Source organism: Drosophila melanogaster, chromosome 2R (assembly GCF_000001215.4).
Source record: "Drosophila melanogaster chromosome 2R".
Lineage (NCBI taxonomy): Eukaryota > Metazoa > Arthropoda > Insecta > Diptera > Drosophilidae > Drosophila > Drosophila melanogaster.
In genome coordinates, this window is record NT_033778.4 from 14,147,253 (window position 1) to 14,163,055 (window position 15,803).

Below are 15,803 nucleotides of genomic sequence, written 5' to 3' on the forward strand. Positions count from 1 at the left end.
TGAAGTTCCAAGCACTTCGAAATGTCCGTATTACCCTTGACGCCTCAAAAATACAGTGCTATACATAATTGTGTTTCTATATATCTACACGATTTCGGACTGTACATACAATGTAATAAAATATATGACTGGATACTAAAGCAAATAAGAAATCACAAGTAAAACTCAAAATCTGCGCAAGCGGCATTCGGGATCCGCGAAAATGTTCTTTGGCTTTTGAGAGAGCTTCACTTTGCAATTTGCTGACTAGTCAAAAAGTGCACTTAACCCTTTAGGTCCAAAAAAAAAAAACGGTTTATTAAATGTAAATATTAAATTAAATTCTTTTATGATTATTATTGTATCGTGATTATGTATCGTTCAAATAATAGCAATTTTTTAAGAGCACTTTAATACCAAAATATTAAATATTGTTAAAATACCGACAAAAACAATAATAGGAGATATGAGATTTTAAATTAGTTTTCTGCATAAATATACATCATATATTAGAATATACCTCAAATGGGTTAAAGTGTACTGCACAAACTAAAGAGGCATTTAACAAGAAACCCACATATATATATTTAGATATATATATATATACAAGTATGTGTAGGACCATCCATACACTTGCCCGCGAAACTTCAATGAAACTCTAGACTTTTTTCCAAGCTGCCGGCAGTGAGCTGCGAATTGCAATTCTAAGCAAAATATCGGTCATCAGAATACAGTTTTACCAGCACTGGTCGCAGAGCAGCCGTGTGAACACACTTGTGGTTTCATAAATGGCAGAGAAATCTTGGACTAACGCACTTCGAGCCGAAGCATTTGAATACATTTCCCACGCCGCTGCTGCTTCCTGTACTGCTCCGTCGCTTTTCAGCAATTGCACCCATGTATGCATAAGGTTTGTACATAGGACCGGGGAACCATTATATGGTAACCCAAATCCCAGACATGGAATTTGCACAGGTTTGCAAGCGAAGCGTTCTCCGAATTCCCAGAACTTAAATAAAAATAAACTTTTTGTCGACTTTTTTTTATTTGTTCTTTATATGAACGAAATTATAATCCTTGACATTGAGGAAAGAGGGTAATTCAAGACCCCTTAATCACTAATTAATTAATGGCTTAACATATTTACACAGATATCGGCTAAGTACGAAAATGTATCAGGCACGCAATTAAAACATTGTCCAATTCTACATTTTATTATGGGTTAAAGTAGCAGCTATCGACGATGATGTTGTCGACGTGGCCGTCACCTTGGAAACGGGCCCAATGTTTACCACTCGCCGCAAGCCAGGAGATCCAGAAGATGCCGATGCGGTTGACGAAATGACGGCGCCACCCGGTATTCGATTGCCTAGCATCTGCACTGGCAACTGCTTGAGTCCGGTTGCCGATTTAAAGTAGATATTTCGTACAGAACCTTTGCCGTCGCCAGCAACAGTTTTGGATGCACCAGGTGCGGTATTGATCATCTGGAGGTAGCTCTTGGTGCCCACGTTGCCCGCTTGACGGATGGTGCCTTGAGCCAGAACGGAACCAGTAGGCTTGATTGTCTGCACATTGACGGTCTTGGCAACCTTGGATCCTGTGGCTGGATCAACCATAATGGGACTACTGGAAGCTGTGGTCGTCACTGCACCTCCGGTGTTTGGGGTGCTCACAATCCTTATAGGGACACGATGAGTACCAGGCGCCACATTTCCCATTGGCTTAATTGTACTCCGGTTGAGGTACACAACTTTATTCTGAGTGGCAAGTGTTCCACCGGGCGATGAATTTAGCAATTGCTGAAGGCCTTTGTTAAGCACAATATTCCCCGGCTTGCTGACGGCAGTAATGCTGCCACTGGTAACCATGCCCGAGGGCTTATTTGCCTCCTTAATGATTTTCTGACTGATGATCAACGGGCTCTTATTCGCACTTCGAATGGGGGCTGCGAAAAATGTTTAATTAAAATCTAGTATATAAACCATAACACTTAACGCACCTGGTTTAATATCCTTATCCGCCTGTTGGTGCTCGGGAATATTGCCTTCGTTATCGGCAAAAACAATGGGCATATCGATAATGTTGGACAAATCCATATTCGCAGAGCCGCTGCTAGAACCTGTAGTGGGTACGCTCTTGGTGAGATGCAGCATGGTCATGCCGTTGGCGTTCTTAAAAACTGTGTACTTTTTCTGTCCCGTTCCTGTTGATGTCGATGAACCAGCGGCACCTGTTGATGTGGCTGCTGTTGCAAACTGCTGCGTTTGTCCCGAGGGCGTTTTTAAGGTGATGATCTGCTGGCCACTAACGGATGAGCATGGTAGGGTCTTCACCACGCTGCCAATGTTGGCGGTGCTGCTTGTCCCGACACTCGGTTTGTTTAGCGTGTAGTTAATGAGTTTGCTCTGTGACGGTAGCGATTTGATTTGAACGAACTGGCTGGATGGGATCATCTTAATCTTGGTGCCAGCTGCGAGATTGACGGGCGGCAGTTGTTTTCCCAAAACACCGGGAGTTATCACCTTTGGCAGGCTCGCTGAACCACCTGCAGTGGTTTGGGCATCTCCATAGTCCTGGGCATCATCTAGTATGAATTCAATGGATTGGTTAGGTTCTTCGCCGCTCAGTTTTGGTTGGTCGGGATGAGGTGCACCTTTTTGGCTAACAGAGCGTGCCGAGCCACCGACATTGGGAAGGGGGCGTGTTCGGGGTCTTCCAACTGAGGGGGTAAGAATGTTAGTTTATGAATCGGGCGAGCCAAACAACAAGTGGCAGTAGAGGAAGACCCGAGATGAATTTACCCTTTCGCTTCACAGCAAACGGATCAATGAGGCGCGGTGGCTTCGGCTTGTGGACGCGATCTTCGTCGAAGGAACAATTTTGATTGGGAACGTTATGGTTAAGTGGTTAGTGATTAAACATGCGGGATGGATGGTAGGATGATAAGGTTATGGCGATTTAATGGTCTAATTTTGGAAAACTGATACTTACTGTGAGGAACAAACTTTGTTTTGGAAGGCTGACCCATTGAGTCGTCTAAACCACCGTCCATCTTTCGCTTACGCATCTGCTGAACAGCCTTGTTTGCGTTTCCATCGGCCAGGATGTGAGGTGACTGCTTTGGCAGTCGCTGGTAGCCCTGCTGATGCATTAAACATGTGGGCATACGCGGTCCAGGTGGATTGCTTAGCGTTCTGTTCACAAACTCAAAGATTTCCTCCTGCAATTTATATCATAAGTAAATACAGTATTTTCATTACAAATATTCTATTTTGAACTTACGACAACCATGTAATCAACCATCGACTGTGTAACGCCTTCTATTCGCCGCTTGCTCTTAGGCACACGCAGTGCATCATCTGCACTACCCACTACGACCAACGAAGATTCGGACTGCATTCGTTCGCGTAACCCTTCCATTTCCTCCTGACTTGTGCGTGCGGAATTTTGTCCGATGACAAAGAGTATCGGCGCTTTTATGTCCAACATGCGGTCATCGGGGGTTCCGCGTGGCCCACGTATTGTGTTGTAAGCAAATCCCATGCAAACCACACAGGCAACGCTCTCCGATAGAGCAACCTGTAGAGCCAAGGCAGCTCCAGCATTAAATCCAACGAGTATGATGCCACGACTGGGGTTTTCTGTGCGCAATTCGTTGATTTTGACGCGTGTGATAGACACAATGGTTTCGGCCACATGGTCCAGATTCTGATTCCCAATTCTGTTGTCTATAAAAGTGAAATGGTTAAATAAGATAATCTAGATAGCTCTGCTAGTAAACCTACTTGTATTCGGCAGCGAAATCTGAACCACCTGAGTGATAGTAGATAATGCCTGGTACCACTTCTGCATGCGGTCCGAAACTGTTCCAGTTGTCGGCATGTTGGGCAGCACCACCATGATGGCGTTATGCGTTAGCTGACGGGACTTGGGCATGATATTTGGTTCCCATCGTTTTTTCATCACCGGTGCCAGCAGTTCCTGACTATTATTTAAGGGCCTACCAAACAGCATCTTGTCCACTAAAGTGGGCAACTTGGTCTTCAGAGTCTGAAGAATTTCCAGATAAGAGGCCATATACGAAGGCGACAAGTGCTCCATGAGCAGAGCATGGATCCACTGCGTAATGCGTGACTCCCAAGCCACGCTGGCTAGAAGTTTGCGAAACCTGGACGCGGATTTGTCCGAGCTTATGCGACGATGGATAGGCTCGTGCTGACGTTTGTCGTTGGCCAAGCGTGCCAACTGATCCTGGTCCAGAATTGAGCAGACCTTCTCGAAAACCATCTCCTGCATGGGCGTCCAATTAAATCTGTGTGGTGGGAGATGTTGAATGGTAAAGCTTTTCTATTGACTAAGGTCGAGAACTTACTTATTAACGCGCGCCACCCAATCTTGCTCATCCGAATTGTTGTTCTTTACGTATTTTGCAATACGAGCGCATTCATTCATTGCCTCCTTGGCGACTACCTCATCATAGGGCGGCACATGGGCCTGCTGAATCTCTGACAGCTCCTCGTGCTGCGGCGGATATGTGTGGCAACTGGGACACTGTGGCGGATGGCGGACCAGAATGTTCCTAGCGGGCGTTAGGCCGTTGTGAACATCGCTGCGCACTGGCGTATCTCGCATATAGCTGTGCTCCATTTTCTCGCTAAAGGAGGATTCACTAGGGGCCGAAATGGTACTGGACTAAAGGATAAAAGCATTAATTAGTGTTTAATACCGACAAGAAGGTACATTAGTGAGGTGAGTGATTCGGTTGGGGATCTTAGGGCGCATGCAGTGCTGGTTAGTGGGTGATATGATGCCTTTAGTTTAAACATTACACTCTCTGTTGGCGTGCAGGGCGATGTAACGACCAGGGCGGGCGACTTAGCCATCGGCGGCCCCTTTGGCGGAGAACTGACTTTGATGCAACCCGACATGGAGGCAGCGCTGCCCAGGGAGCCAGCCTTTACCACATAATAAGCGGCACTGGATCCGCCCATTGGTAAATTGTTTGTTTTTGTTGCGGTTGTCGCCGCCGACGTTGCTGTTGTTGTGTGTGTATGTGTGCTGTATGTCGTTCTGCCTGTTCCAACGCTAGTCAGAAATTTGCTGGGACTGTAGGTTATAATCGAGCCTCTGGCCTCTGAGGTCTGCGGCTGATTTTTGCTGACACTTCCCGATTCCTTCATAGTTAATTTTTAATAATTAATAATGCGTTAACTGGGTACCCCCAAATTGATGTTCTTCTTCTTTTCTACGTCGTTGTCGCGCTTGCGATGGTAAGAAACAGCTGGGAATGCCACAAGGCGCTAGCCTACGGCCCAATCAAAGGTCACTCGCGATTCGCACTGATATTAACCAATTTTACCAGCAATTCTTATTGATTTTCTGGTATTTCCTAGTACACAACTGCGAATTTTCTTTCTAGCAAAATATGGCGTGCCAAACGTGGCCTTGCCACATCTAACAGTAGAACTTTAGTCCGGCAACACCGCGGCTACCCCGAACCTCACGCCCCGCGCTGATAATTATTCTATTTCACAACAAAACGCCAACGAAACGAATATATTTGATGTGGGGCAAGTGGAGCAATTACTCCTTTATTCAGGATGTTACTTACACTCTCGCTGGGCGTGGGGGTGGTTGGCGGCATTAGCTCTATGACGCCGTCCAGTTCCTGGTCCGCGATTTTCTGTTCCTGCTCCTGGGACACATTCTGCACTAAGTTGCCGCCGCTCTGCAGAAAATCATTGAAGCAATCGAAGAACGAAGACATATTTCGATGTATCTTTAATTAAAATAGAGATTGTTTTTAGTTTTGACAACAAAAACGCGACGAAATTAAGCGTAGCGTCAGAAACCGAGTGATTGGGGCTAGTGCTGCCACCTCGTTCCGTTGTTTTTACGCGCCTGGCAACACCATTGCGTGCAGAAACAGCTGATCACGTTTAGTTTCAGCGGGAAATTTTCTAAAATTTCCACAAATTTTGTAAATTTTAGCTGAACTAGTACTCTCCGTAGGCATGGACGAGCTGCAGAAGTTGGAGTACCTTTCGCTGGTCTCGAAGATTTGCACTGAGCTAGACAACCACTTGGGCATCAACGACAAGGACCTGGCCGAGTTTATCATCGATTTAGAAAACAAAAATCGCACATATGACACATTTCGCAAGGCTTTGCTGGATAATGGCGCCGAATTCCCAGACTCCCTGGTCCAGAACCTGCAGCGCATCATTAATCTTATGCGCCCCAGCAGACCTGGCGGCGCTAGCCAGGAGAAAACTGTCGGCGACAAGAAGGAAGACAAGAAATCGCAACTTTTGAAAATGTTTCCCGGCCTCGCTTTGCCCAATGACACCTACAGCAAAAAGGAGGAGAGCGATGACGATGAGAAGGTGAAGGCGAAACCGGAGAAGCATTCCGAAACGCACAAAAAAACCGATATGAGCGATGTGGATGCAGCTATGATGGAGCTGGAAGCGCTGGCCCCTGGCGAGGGTGCCACATTGGTAAGACCACACAAAGAAGTCAGTTCCAGGGACCGCCACAAGCGCCGAAGTAGGGATCGAGACACAAAAAGAAGAAGTAGGTCGCGGGAGGATAGGCACTCTGATCGCCGCAGAAGCAGATCGCGTGACAAGGAACGCCGTCGTCGCAGCAGATCCCGAGACAATCGCCGCAGAAGCAGGTCTCGCGAGGATCGCGATCGTGACAGAGATCGACGCCACAAGAGTTCCAGCTCAAGAGATCACCACGAACGCCGAAGACGAAGCCGATCTCGTTCCACAGAACGGAGAGATAGGAGAGATCGTTCGAGGGACTGCAGTGAAAAGATGCCCCCACCATCTGCCGCCATGACCGATGATCCGGAGGCGGGCAAGATCTATTCCGGCAAGATAGCTAATATTGTACCCTTTGGTTGCTTCGTACAGCTTTTTGGACTGCGGAAACGCTGGGAAGGCTTAGTACACATCTCACAACTAAGAGCAGAAGGACGCGTGACAGATGTAACGGAGGTAGTCACTCGGAATCAGACTGTTAAAGTGAAAGTAATGTCAATAACTGGTCAAAAAGTGTCCTTGTCGATGAAAGAGGTGGATCAGGACTCTGGAAAGGATCTTAATCCACTGTCACACGCGCCAGAAGACGATGAGTCTCTACGAGATCGAAATCCAGATGGCCCCTTTAGCAGCAGCACATCGATGCTGAATTTGCAAGGCAATGGAATGGAAGGTGACGAGCACGAGTCCAGGAAACGTGTGACTAGGATCTCCAGCCCTGAGCGCTGGGAAATCAAGCAAATGATTAGTTCCGGTGTGTTGGACAGAAGTGAGATGCCTGATTTCGACGAGGAAACAGGCTTATTGCCGAAAGACGAAGACGACGAAGCTGATATCGAGATTGAGATTGTGGAAGAGGAGCCACCCTTCCTCTCCGGGCATGGTAGAGCCTTACATGATCTGTCTCCAGTGAGAATTGTAAAGAATCCCGATGGCTCACTGGCTCAAGCTGCCATGATGCAGTCGGCTTTGTCTAAGGAGCGTCGCGAGCAGAAGATGTTGCAGCGTGAACAAGAGATAGAAGCTATGCCAACGAGCCTCAATAAGAACTGGATAGACCCACTGCCGGAGGATGAGAGCCGCAGCCTGGCGGCCAACATGCGAGGAATGGCTGCTGCTCCTCCTGAAGTTCCAGAATGGAAAAAGCATGTCATTGGCGGCAAGAAATCCTCCTTCGGTAAGAAGACTGATCTGACGCTAGTGGAGCAGCGACAGTCGTTGCCCATATACAAACTGCGAGATGATCTGATCAAAGCGGTCACGGACAACCAGATCCTTATTGTGATTGGAGAAACTGGTTCGGGAAAAACCACACAGATCACTCAGTATTTAGGCGAATGTGGATTTACTGCTAGAGGAAAGATTGGCTGCACCCAACCCAGAAGAGTGGCTGCCATGTCGGTGGCCAAGCGTGTGGCGGAGGAGTACGGTTGCAGGTTAGGCCAGGAGGTTGGCTACACCATTCGTTTCGAGGATTGCACCAGTCCGGAAACCATAATTAAGTACATGACTGACGGTATGTTGCTCCGTGAGTGCCTAATGGAGGCGGAGCTAAAAAGTTATTCGGTCATTATGTTGGATGAGGCTCACGAACGGACAATCCATACTGATGTTCTCTTCGGCCTGCTGAAGACAGCCGTGCAAAAGCGACCAGAACTGAAGCTAATTGTCACATCAGCCACCTTGGACGCGGTGAAGTTCTCGCAGTACTTCTTCAAGGCGCCAATCTTCACAATTCCCGGAAGAACCTTCCCCGTGGAGGTTTTATATACCAAGGAACCAGAGACGGACTATTTGGATGCTTCTCTGATTACAGTGATGCAAATCCATTTGCGAGAACCTCCTGGTGACATTCTGCTCTTCCTTACGGGTCAGGAAGAAATCGACACGGCTTGTGAAATTTTGTACGAGCGAATGAAGAGTTTGGGACCGGATGTCCCCGAGCTGATTATCCTGCCGGTGTACTCCGCGTTGCCATCCGAAATGCAGACCCGTATATTTGATCCTGCGCCCGCTGGCAGCCGAAAGGTTGTTATAGCCACCAATATTGCTGAAACTTCACTTACAATCGATGGCATATTCTATGTGGTAGATCCTGGTTTCGTGAAACAGAAGGTGTACAACTCGAAAACGGGCATGGACTCGCTGGTGGTCACTCCCATTTCACAAGCGGCAGCAAAGCAAAGAGCGGGAAGAGCCGGACGTACAGGCCCAGGAAAAACGTACCGTCTCTATACGGAACGTGCGTATCGAGATGAAATGCTGCCCACGCCGGTGCCAGAAATCCAGCGAACCAATTTGGCCACAACAGTACTCCAACTAAAGACAATGGGAATTAACGATCTGCTGCACTTTGATTTCATGGACGCCCCGCCTGTGGAATCGCTGGTGATGGCGCTCGAGCAACTACATTCCCTATCAGCATTGGATGACGAAGGCCTGCTTACTCGACTGGGCAGACGCATGGCGGAGTTTCCCCTCGAGCCGAATCTATCCAAGATGCTTATAATGTCCGTCGCTCTGCAGTGTTCCGATGAGATTTTGACTATTGTTTCGATGCTCAGTGTGCAGAACGTGTTTTACAGGCCAAAGGACAAGCAGGCACTGGCGGATCAGAAAAAGGCCAAATTCAATCAAGCGGAAGGTAAGTCAATCCTTATCATATTAATGAAACATTTCCTAACGATCGTTTCTGCACAGGTGACCATCTGACGCTGCTGGCCGTTTACAACAGTTGGAAGAACAACAAATTCTCAAATGCCTGGTGCTACGAAAACTTCGTACAGATACGAACTCTAAAACGCAGCCAGGATGTGAGGAAGCAGCTGCTGGGAATCATGGACAGGCACAAATTGGATGTCGTATCCGCTGGAAAAAACTCTGTGCGCATTCAGAAGGCAATCTGCTCCGGATTCTTCCGCAATGCAGCAAAAAAGGATCCGCAGGAGGGATATCGTACCCTGGTCGACTCCCAGGTCGTTTACATTCATCCGTCGAGTGCTCTCTTCAATCGCCAGCCAGAGTGGGTCATCTATCACGAGCTGGTGCAGACCACCAAGGAGTATATGCGTGAAGTAACAACGATCGATCCCAAATGGTTGGTGGAATTTGCTCCGTCCTTCTTCCGCTTCTCGGACCCCACGAAGCTAAGCAAATTCAAGAAGAATCAGCGCCTGGAGCCACTGTACAATAAGTACGAGGAGCCCAATGCCTGGCGTATCTCACGCGTTCGTCGACGTCGCAATTAATGGACTAAGCCCGTTTATGTCTGTAATTTTTTGTATTTTAAGCGCTTAAAAATATAATTTAAGTTTAAAACTCAGTAGCCCTTGCGACCTCGAAAGCGCTGTCGGTTGTCCAACTGAAAGATGGGTGGGTATATGTTTAGCTTAGGAATAATGGATATTTTATAGAGACCCACCAGGGAGCGCTTGCACTCGTAGAAGGTATTGCGGAGCACCTGGCACTCAGCTGGAACGTTGTTGTCCTGGAGGCACTGGCGCGGCGTTTTGCCCATTTTGCAGCAGTCGCTCTCCAGGAGGCACATCTTGAGATCCGCACGTACTCCCGCGCACGCTGTCTCATCGGCCAGCCTCTCGTTGCCCTCGTAGCGCATCATTTTCGTATGTATACAGCGATATATTAATTTATATTTTTGATTATTTTGTGGACCAGTTATAAAACCACTGGACAGCTGATAAACAAACAGCCGGTTTAATGTTGATTAACGTTCAAAGCGTAGTCAGCTGCCGTCATGGGTGTAGTGCTAAATCAGAAGGGGTTATGGCAGCTTTGTTTACTGTTTTATGAACACCGCCCACATATTAAACAATATGTTATATACACATTTATCTGAAAATTAATAAAATATATAAAATGAAGTATCTTTATTCCCCGTTTAATATGTTGAGGAGTCGCCCATTTTTTATGAACTCAAAACATTCTACGGTGCTCAACACTGCTTTTGAGCCAGAAAAAGTGCTGTAAATGATGCAAAGTTTGGTCCTCCAACCGCACAAAAACATTGTGGCTTGAATTTATTTAAATGTAGCTCCCGGTACAAGCAATTGAACCAATCGATATGACCTACGACGAGCGCAGTAGTGATGGCAGCAGCTCTAGCGAAACACATGATTCCTTCGCCCACCTGCTGGCAACCAAGCAGGGCCAATCCCAGACACCGGCCACAGCGATGCCCAAACACATTCCCTTCCCGGAGCACGCCACCACATCCGAGTGGCTCAGCGAACTCATCATGTGCGCCTTTACCATGGGTTCGGCCATCGTACAGTTCATCAACATCTATAGAACCAACTGGTGGCTGCCACAGGCGCACACCAGGCATATGGTGGTGGGTTTGCAGAGGTTTTCCATATGTATCAACAAGGACATTAATCCATAATCTATCTATGCACTCAGAACATCGAGCTGATCGATCCTTATCTTCGCTATCTACTGCTCATACTCAATACGCGGAGACTGATTTACTGCTTGCTGCTGGTGAAGATCAGGAAAAGAAACGAGAAGAGCCGGCATCTTATCCGACTGGGAATCAAGTACGGATTTGGAGGCCTTGTTCAGCTATCCTTGGGTTTCTGCGCCATGAAGCTATACCAGAAGCACACATACATACTCCTTCTCTTCTTATTCTATCCGTAAGAATGAAAAGTATTTTATATCCAAAGATATTCATATATTCTCTTTTATAGTGTGGTCATCTACCTGTTGATCTTCGGCTTCCAGCTTGAACCCTTCCTGCGCACACGATTCGAACTGCCGGGCGTGTATATCAACGACCTACCGGTCCATAGTTGCACCACCAATCCGGTTAACATAAGGGACGAAGTGGAAACACTCCGACATGACTTCAATAAGCGATTCAAGCAGCTTATCTTCACCTCCATGCTGAATGCTTACTACACTGGCCTGGTGCCCTGCTGTCTGGCCGTCAGTGTCCAATACAATGTACTCCGAGCAGCCCAGCACTGTATCATTGTGTGCCTGGGCGCTTTCAGTCTGTGTGCTGTTTTTCTATATCCTGCCAAGTATAGTGATACATTACATCGGGCTACTTTACATTTGGGCTGCTGGCAGCGCATTGACCGGGAGCCAGCGCCTTCGCAGCTAATAGTAGCCGCCAGTGCGCTCACCTGGTCGAAATACTCCTCCTACAACCACGGCACCGTGGTAAAGCACAACGGAGGCCTGTACAGAAGTCATGGCATGGTTACTGTGGCCACTCCGGGAAACGCCAGTCACGCTCGATTTTATGTGAGTATCTTACAAGTGGGGTATTAAATCATAAGTTCAACGTTATCATTAAAAAGTTTATTCATAATTTTTGCAGAAACTATTTCACAATCCCACCATAATTTATTCCACATTGGCCATCCTTCAGGCTGCCGTGCTACTAGTAGAAATAGGGTCTCTAAGCGCAGAAAGCGTCGAGTGGCACTTTGTCCTCTCCATCAGCTTCGTCGCCTTCACCAGCATGGGAGCCTTCTTCAAGCTGGTGCGAGACTACCTCATCACTAAAGATCTTTACAAGGCGGAGCACGCCGTAGCGCCCGATCAACCCTTCCGACAACGCATGAGAGATGCATTTATGTAGTAACCATCCAAAGAATAATATATTAACTTTTATTCGGCAGAGCTTTTGCTTTTATCATCTTGCTTTTCACAGGACACGGCAAACACCCAGGAGCTGCCCTGTTTGTGGTCGCGGACCTGAATGCCGTGCTGTTGTAACAAGCTCCTCAGTTCATCACAGGCGGCTAAAAGCTGCGGGTTCTTAACATTTCCGGAGGTGGCCCTTTCCCGCATTCTTCCCCGAACGTTTATCACATCATTCACAAGCAAATTGGGATCAATGCTATGATCCGTAAAGGAAACCTTTTCTTGCAACGATTCTTTATCCTGCAACTCTGATAGACCAAACGTGACTATGGCACGGTTTATGAAGTTTCCAGCTGCCAACAGCAGATCAATGCAGTAGGCGGGCTCCTCCTGTGCGTCCACTTGCTGCTCATTTATGCAGCGACTTATGCTGCTCATCTGATCGATTAGCACGCTGATGGCTCTGGCGGTATCGAAATCATCTCGAAGGCAATTATCGAATTCGGTTACTGTATGAGTCAGTTGGGCCTTTAACGCTCCCTCGTCTAACAAGTGCACGGGCTTCAGGAATTGGGTATAGGCACTTAGATCGGCCTGAAAGTTTCTAAACCGCTGCAGGGTCTGGCGAGCCGTCACCATCAACTGATCGCTATAAGGCATTGCATTGCGGTAATTGGACAGCAGGCAGGCCATTCGAAACTCATCGGCGGTGTACTTCTTCAGCAGCTCCGACACGGAGATCGTGTTGCCCAGAGACTTTGACATCTTCTCCCGATCTCCAACCATATGAAGTTGTCCGGTGTGCACCCAATAGTTTACCCACTGGTCAGTTTTATACCGTGCACAGCACTGCGCCTCCTCGTTTTCGTGGTGCGGAAAACGCAAGTCCAAGCCGCCAGCATGAATGTCCAACTGGCGGCCAAAGAATAAACCTGCAATGGCGCTGCATTCAATGTGCCAACCGGGGCGTCCCTCGCCACCCCAGGGTGCAGCCCACGTGGGCTCACTGCCACTTTTACGCGCCTTCCACAAGGCAAAATCGGCAGTGTTTCGTTTGATGGGGTCCAATTTGTCCTCGCTTAGGCCTAAGTTTTGAAGCTTTCCATAGTTCTTGCTTTTGGAGACATCAAAGTAAACAGAGTTATCCGGGGTAACGTAAGCCTGCTTTCCGTCTATCAGCTGCTGAATGAACTGAATAATGACAGGCATGGTGGTAGTCACATGACTGCGCACATCCGGCGCCTGAACATTGAGACGCAACATGTCCTGACGAAATTCCGCTTCATAAGCTCGCGCCATCTTCTGCCAGTCCAGTCCAGCGAGCTGGGCCCGCTTAATGATCTTGTCGTCAACATCCGTGATGTTCATGGCTGTCACCAGGTTGATTTTAAAATAATCGCGGAGAATGCGCTGCAGGATGTCTACCTTGACATAGGTGCTGGCATGACCTAGGTGCGCGGAGTCATAAACAGTGGGTCCGCAAGTGTACCATGTGACCATTTGGGGATTGCGTAGGATTAGGGGTACCTTCTGCCGCAAGCCGTGATTGTATATATTGATTCCTGTGTGCTGGCCAATTGGTTTTCTCCATTTAAACGGACTATCCTGTTTGGGAGCCTCCTCCGAAATGTTGCGCCGGCAAATGAGAGCTGGTCTCGTTCGACTGTTAAGAGCCCGGAGCCCCTCCTTGCTGTGGGAAACATTTGGGCTTAGAAATACAAAAAAGACACTATCCGCATAAATACTCACAGGCTATACATTGTTATATATTGTAAATTTTGTCTAAAGTCTAAATAAAATTATTTCTAAAGTTTCATGTAAGCAATAACATCTGATTAGAAAATAATAGGTTGCCAGATCTGAGCTTTTTAGCCCATAGTAAGAAAGTCTCACAATAAAATTAAAAAATAATTTCACAATATAATTTCATAAATTTTCAAATATATATTTATGTTTGCAATTATATTTATATCACATCATAAACAAAAGCATTCCAAACATTTTGTAATCTGGCAAAGAGACAGAGTTGCCACCTGGTCAAAGAAAATCGAAGCCGGCAGAATGCAGTGGCTCAAAATGAAGCTTCGCTTCGTAAACTTAATTTTACTATTAATAAGCTCAACATGTGCCCAATTGGGGGGCGATCCCAATGGCTACCTCACCTACTGTCCGTGTATGGGTAAGTTTCACTTGGAAGCAACCGAAAAACGACAACTAAACCGCGCTTTTCAAAGGACGCTTTGGCAACCAGGCCGACCACTTCCTGGGATCATTGGCCTTCGCCAAGGCGCTTAATCGCACCCTGATCCTGCCGCCGTGGGTGGAGTATCGTAGGGGTGAACTGCGATCCCGTCAGGTACCGTTCAACACATATTTTGAAGTGGAGCCCCTGAAGGAATACCATCGCGTCATCACCATGGCAGATTTCATGTGGCACCTGGCCGACGACATTTGGCCAGAATCGGAGCGAGTGTCATTTTGCTACAAGGAACGATATAGCCTTCAGCAGGAGAAGAACGATCCAGACAAGCCCAATTGCCACGCCAAGGATGGCAATCCTTTTGGTCCCTTTTGGGACACTTTTCACATAGACTTTGTGCGGTCAGAGTTCTATGCGCCACTTCATTTTGATGTGCATCATAGCAACGAGGCTGCCAAGTGGCAGACCAAATATCCTGCAGAATCATATCCCGTACTCGCGTTCACCGGAGCTCCGGCTAGTTTTCCTGTTCAGCTAGAGAACTGCAAGCTGCAGCGCTACTTGCAGTGGAGTCAACGGTATAGGGAAGCATCTAAGGATTTCATCCGAGAGCAGTTGCCTCGGGGTGCCTTTTTGGGCATTCATCTGCGCAACGGTATCGATTGGGTGAGAGCCTGTGAGCACGTCAAGGATAGCCAGCATCTGTTTGCCTCGCCGCAGTGCTTGGGCTATAAAAATGAACGTGGTGCACTCTACCCGGAGCTCTGCATGCCCTCCAAGGAGGCGATCATCCGCCAGCTAAAGAGAACCATTAAGAACGTGCGCCAAACTCAGCCGGACAACGAAATCAAATCAGTTTTCGTGGCGTCAGACTCCAATCACATGATTGGTGAACTAAACACGGCCCTTAGTCGCATGGGCATCAGTGTGCACAAGCTGCCGGAGGATGATCCTTACCTGGACTTGGCCATTCTCGGACAGTCGAACCACTTTATCGGCAACTGTATATCCTCTTACTCGGCATTCGAAAAAAGGGAACGAGATGTGCACGGTTTTCCATCGTACTTCTGGGGATTCCCCAAGGAAAAGGATCGTAAGCATACAAACGTGCACGAGGAGCTGTAATGGAGCAACAGGATTATCTACTTAAATACTCGAATAGGCTATTTTTCGGTTTTCTTTCCTAATACTAGACAGTTTTATTACATTGATTAAGCAATATTCTGGACTTCACTTCTTAAATGGTTAAGGTAAAAGTTTCAACTTACAAATTTAATGAATTTACTTTTGAATGTTACCAATATTTAGTGCTTTTAAAGAATATCAGTATATTTATGTTTTATTCTTTTAGCTTTAATTCTTAAAAAGGATTTTAATGAAACCCGTTAAATGCCTTCAAAAACACTACAACTTAATTGTAAGCTATTAAAGTATTCCTCGCATTTATGAAAACA

The 15,803-nt window shown here is 47.1% G+C and overlaps 6 protein-coding genes across 15 annotated transcripts; 3 read left to right on the top strand and 3 right to left on the bottom strand.

Moving 5' to 3' along the window:
- Positions 1-1,010: 1,010 nt before the first annotated feature.
- On the bottom strand, positions 1,011-5,871 carry Rcd1 (Reduction in Cnn dots 1). 8 transcript variants are annotated; one of them, NM_001299475.1, is made up of 9 exons: positions 4,812-5,456; positions 4,355-4,674; positions 3,768-4,294; positions 3,265-3,710; positions 2,974-3,202; positions 2,784-2,843; positions 2,636-2,701; positions 1,982-2,566; positions 1,011-1,927 (listed from the first exon to the last, which is right to left on the bottom strand). In NM_001299475.1, the coding sequence occupies exons 1-9, from the start codon at positions 5,160-5,162 to the stop codon at positions 1,185-1,187; spliced, it is 3,327 nt and encodes a 1,108-aa protein (NP_001286404.1). In that variant the 5' UTR covers positions 5,163-5,456; the 3' UTR covers positions 1,011-1,184. The 8 variants fall into 8 exon arrangements, with proteins under 8 accessions (NP_001286404.1, NP_001260962.1, NP_001260963.1 ...); NM_001274033.2 differs by lacking the exon at positions 4,812-5,456 and adding an exon at positions 5,594-5,871 and having other exon boundaries at positions 1,982-2,701; NM_001274034.2 differs by having other exon boundaries at positions 1,982-2,701.
- A 29-nt stretch (positions 5,872-5,900) lies between these two features.
- On the top strand, positions 5,901-9,854 carry pea (peanuts). Its single transcript, NM_137084.3, has 2 exons — positions 5,901-9,177; positions 9,234-9,854. The coding sequence occupies exons 1-2, from the start codon at positions 5,997-5,999 to the stop codon at positions 9,779-9,781; spliced, it is 3,729 nt and encodes a 1,242-aa protein (NP_610928.1). The 5' UTR covers positions 5,901-5,996; the 3' UTR covers positions 9,782-9,854.
- Positions 9,798-10,236, bottom strand: CG13018 (uncharacterized protein). Its single transcript, NM_144123.3, has 2 exons — positions 9,955-10,236; positions 9,798-9,894 (listed from the first exon to the last, which is right to left on the bottom strand). Exons 1-2 carry the CDS (start codon positions 10,150-10,152, stop codon positions 9,853-9,855), a joined length of 240 nt encoding a protein of 79 aa, NP_652380.2. The 5' UTR covers positions 10,153-10,236; the 3' UTR covers positions 9,798-9,852.
- Positions 10,237-10,509: 273 nt separating this feature from the next.
- CG13016 (uncharacterized protein) lies at positions 10,510-12,182 on the top strand. The gene is made up of 4 exons (NM_137085.4): positions 10,510-10,884; positions 10,953-11,188; positions 11,243-11,804; positions 11,881-12,182. The coding sequence occupies exons 1-4, from the start codon at positions 10,615-10,617 to the stop codon at positions 12,142-12,144; spliced, it is 1,332 nt and encodes a 443-aa protein (NP_610929.2). The 5' UTR covers positions 10,510-10,614; the 3' UTR covers positions 12,145-12,182.
- On the bottom strand, positions 11,844-14,010 carry CysRS-m (Cysteinyl-tRNA synthetase, mitochondrial). Of its 2 annotated transcripts, none has more exons than NM_001299476.1 (2): positions 13,899-14,010; positions 11,844-13,839 (listed from the first exon to the last, which is right to left on the bottom strand). In NM_001299476.1, the coding sequence occupies exons 1-2, from the start codon at positions 13,907-13,909 to the stop codon at positions 12,174-12,176; spliced, it is 1,677 nt and encodes a 558-aa protein (NP_001286405.1). In that variant the 5' UTR covers positions 13,910-14,010; the 3' UTR covers positions 11,844-12,173. The 2 variants fall into 2 exon arrangements, with proteins under 2 accessions (NP_001286405.1, NP_610930.1); NM_137086.4 differs by having other exon boundaries at positions 12,139-13,839.
- Positions 14,011-14,177: 167 nt separating this feature from the next.
- Positions 14,178-15,802, top strand: O-fut1 (O-fucosyltransferase 1). Of its 2 annotated transcripts, none has more exons than NM_001299477.1 (2): positions 14,178-14,328; positions 14,384-15,802. In NM_001299477.1, the coding sequence occupies exons 1-2, from the start codon at positions 14,211-14,213 to the stop codon at positions 15,472-15,474; spliced, it is 1,209 nt and encodes a 402-aa protein (NP_001286406.1). In that variant the 5' UTR covers positions 14,178-14,210; the 3' UTR covers positions 15,475-15,802. The 2 variants fall into 2 exon arrangements, with proteins under 2 accessions (NP_001286406.1, NP_610931.1); NM_137087.3 differs by having other exon boundaries at positions 14,384-15,569.
- Position 15,803: the final 1 nt, after the last annotated feature.

Bases quoted from the DNA above. Each gene is read 5' to 3' on its own strand.
- Rcd1 (NM_001274034.2), bottom strand. From the start codon at position 5,162: ATGAAGGAATCGGGAAGTGTCAGCAAAAATCAGCCGCAGACCTCAGAG. The intron at 4,295-4,354 runs GTAAGTTCTCGA...CCCACCACACAG, and splicing joins TGGGTGGCGCGCGTTAATAA to ATTTAATTGGACGCCCATGC. The intron at 1,928-1,981 runs GTGCGTTAAGTG...CATTTTTCGCAG, and splicing joins GGATAAGGATATTAAACCAG to CCCCCATTCGAAGTGCGAAT.
- pea (NM_137084.3), top strand. From the start codon at position 5,997: ATGGACGAGCTGCAGAAGTTGGAGTACCTTTCGCTGGTCTCGAAGATT. The intron at 9,178-9,233 runs GTAAGTCAATCC...GTTTCTGCACAG, and splicing joins CAAATTCAATCAAGCGGAAG to GTGACCATCTGACGCTGCTG.
- CG13016 (NM_137085.4), top strand. From the start codon at position 10,615: ATGACCTACGACGAGCGCAGTAGTGATGGCAGCAGCTCTAGCGAAACA. The intron at 10,885-10,952 runs GTGGGTTTGCAG...CTATGCACTCAG, and splicing joins CGCACACCAGGCATATGGTG to AACATCGAGCTGATCGATCC. The intron at 11,805-11,880 runs GTGAGTATCTTA...TAATTTTTGCAG, and splicing joins CCAGTCACGCTCGATTTTAT to AAACTATTTCACAATCCCAC.
- CG13018 (NM_144123.3), bottom strand. From the start codon at position 10,152: ATGATGCGCTACGAGGGCAACGAGAGGCTGGCCGATGAGACAGCGTGC. The intron at 9,895-9,954 runs GTGGGTCTCTAT...CCCATCTTTCAG, and splicing joins ACGAGTGCAAGCGCTCCCTG to TTGGACAACCGACAGCGCTT.
- O-fut1 (NM_001299477.1), top strand. From the start codon at position 14,211: ATGCAGTGGCTCAAAATGAAGCTTCGCTTCGTAAACTTAATTTTACTA. The intron at 14,329-14,383 runs GTAAGTTTCACT...CGCTTTTCAAAG, and splicing joins CACCTACTGTCCGTGTATGG to GACGCTTTGGCAACCAGGCC.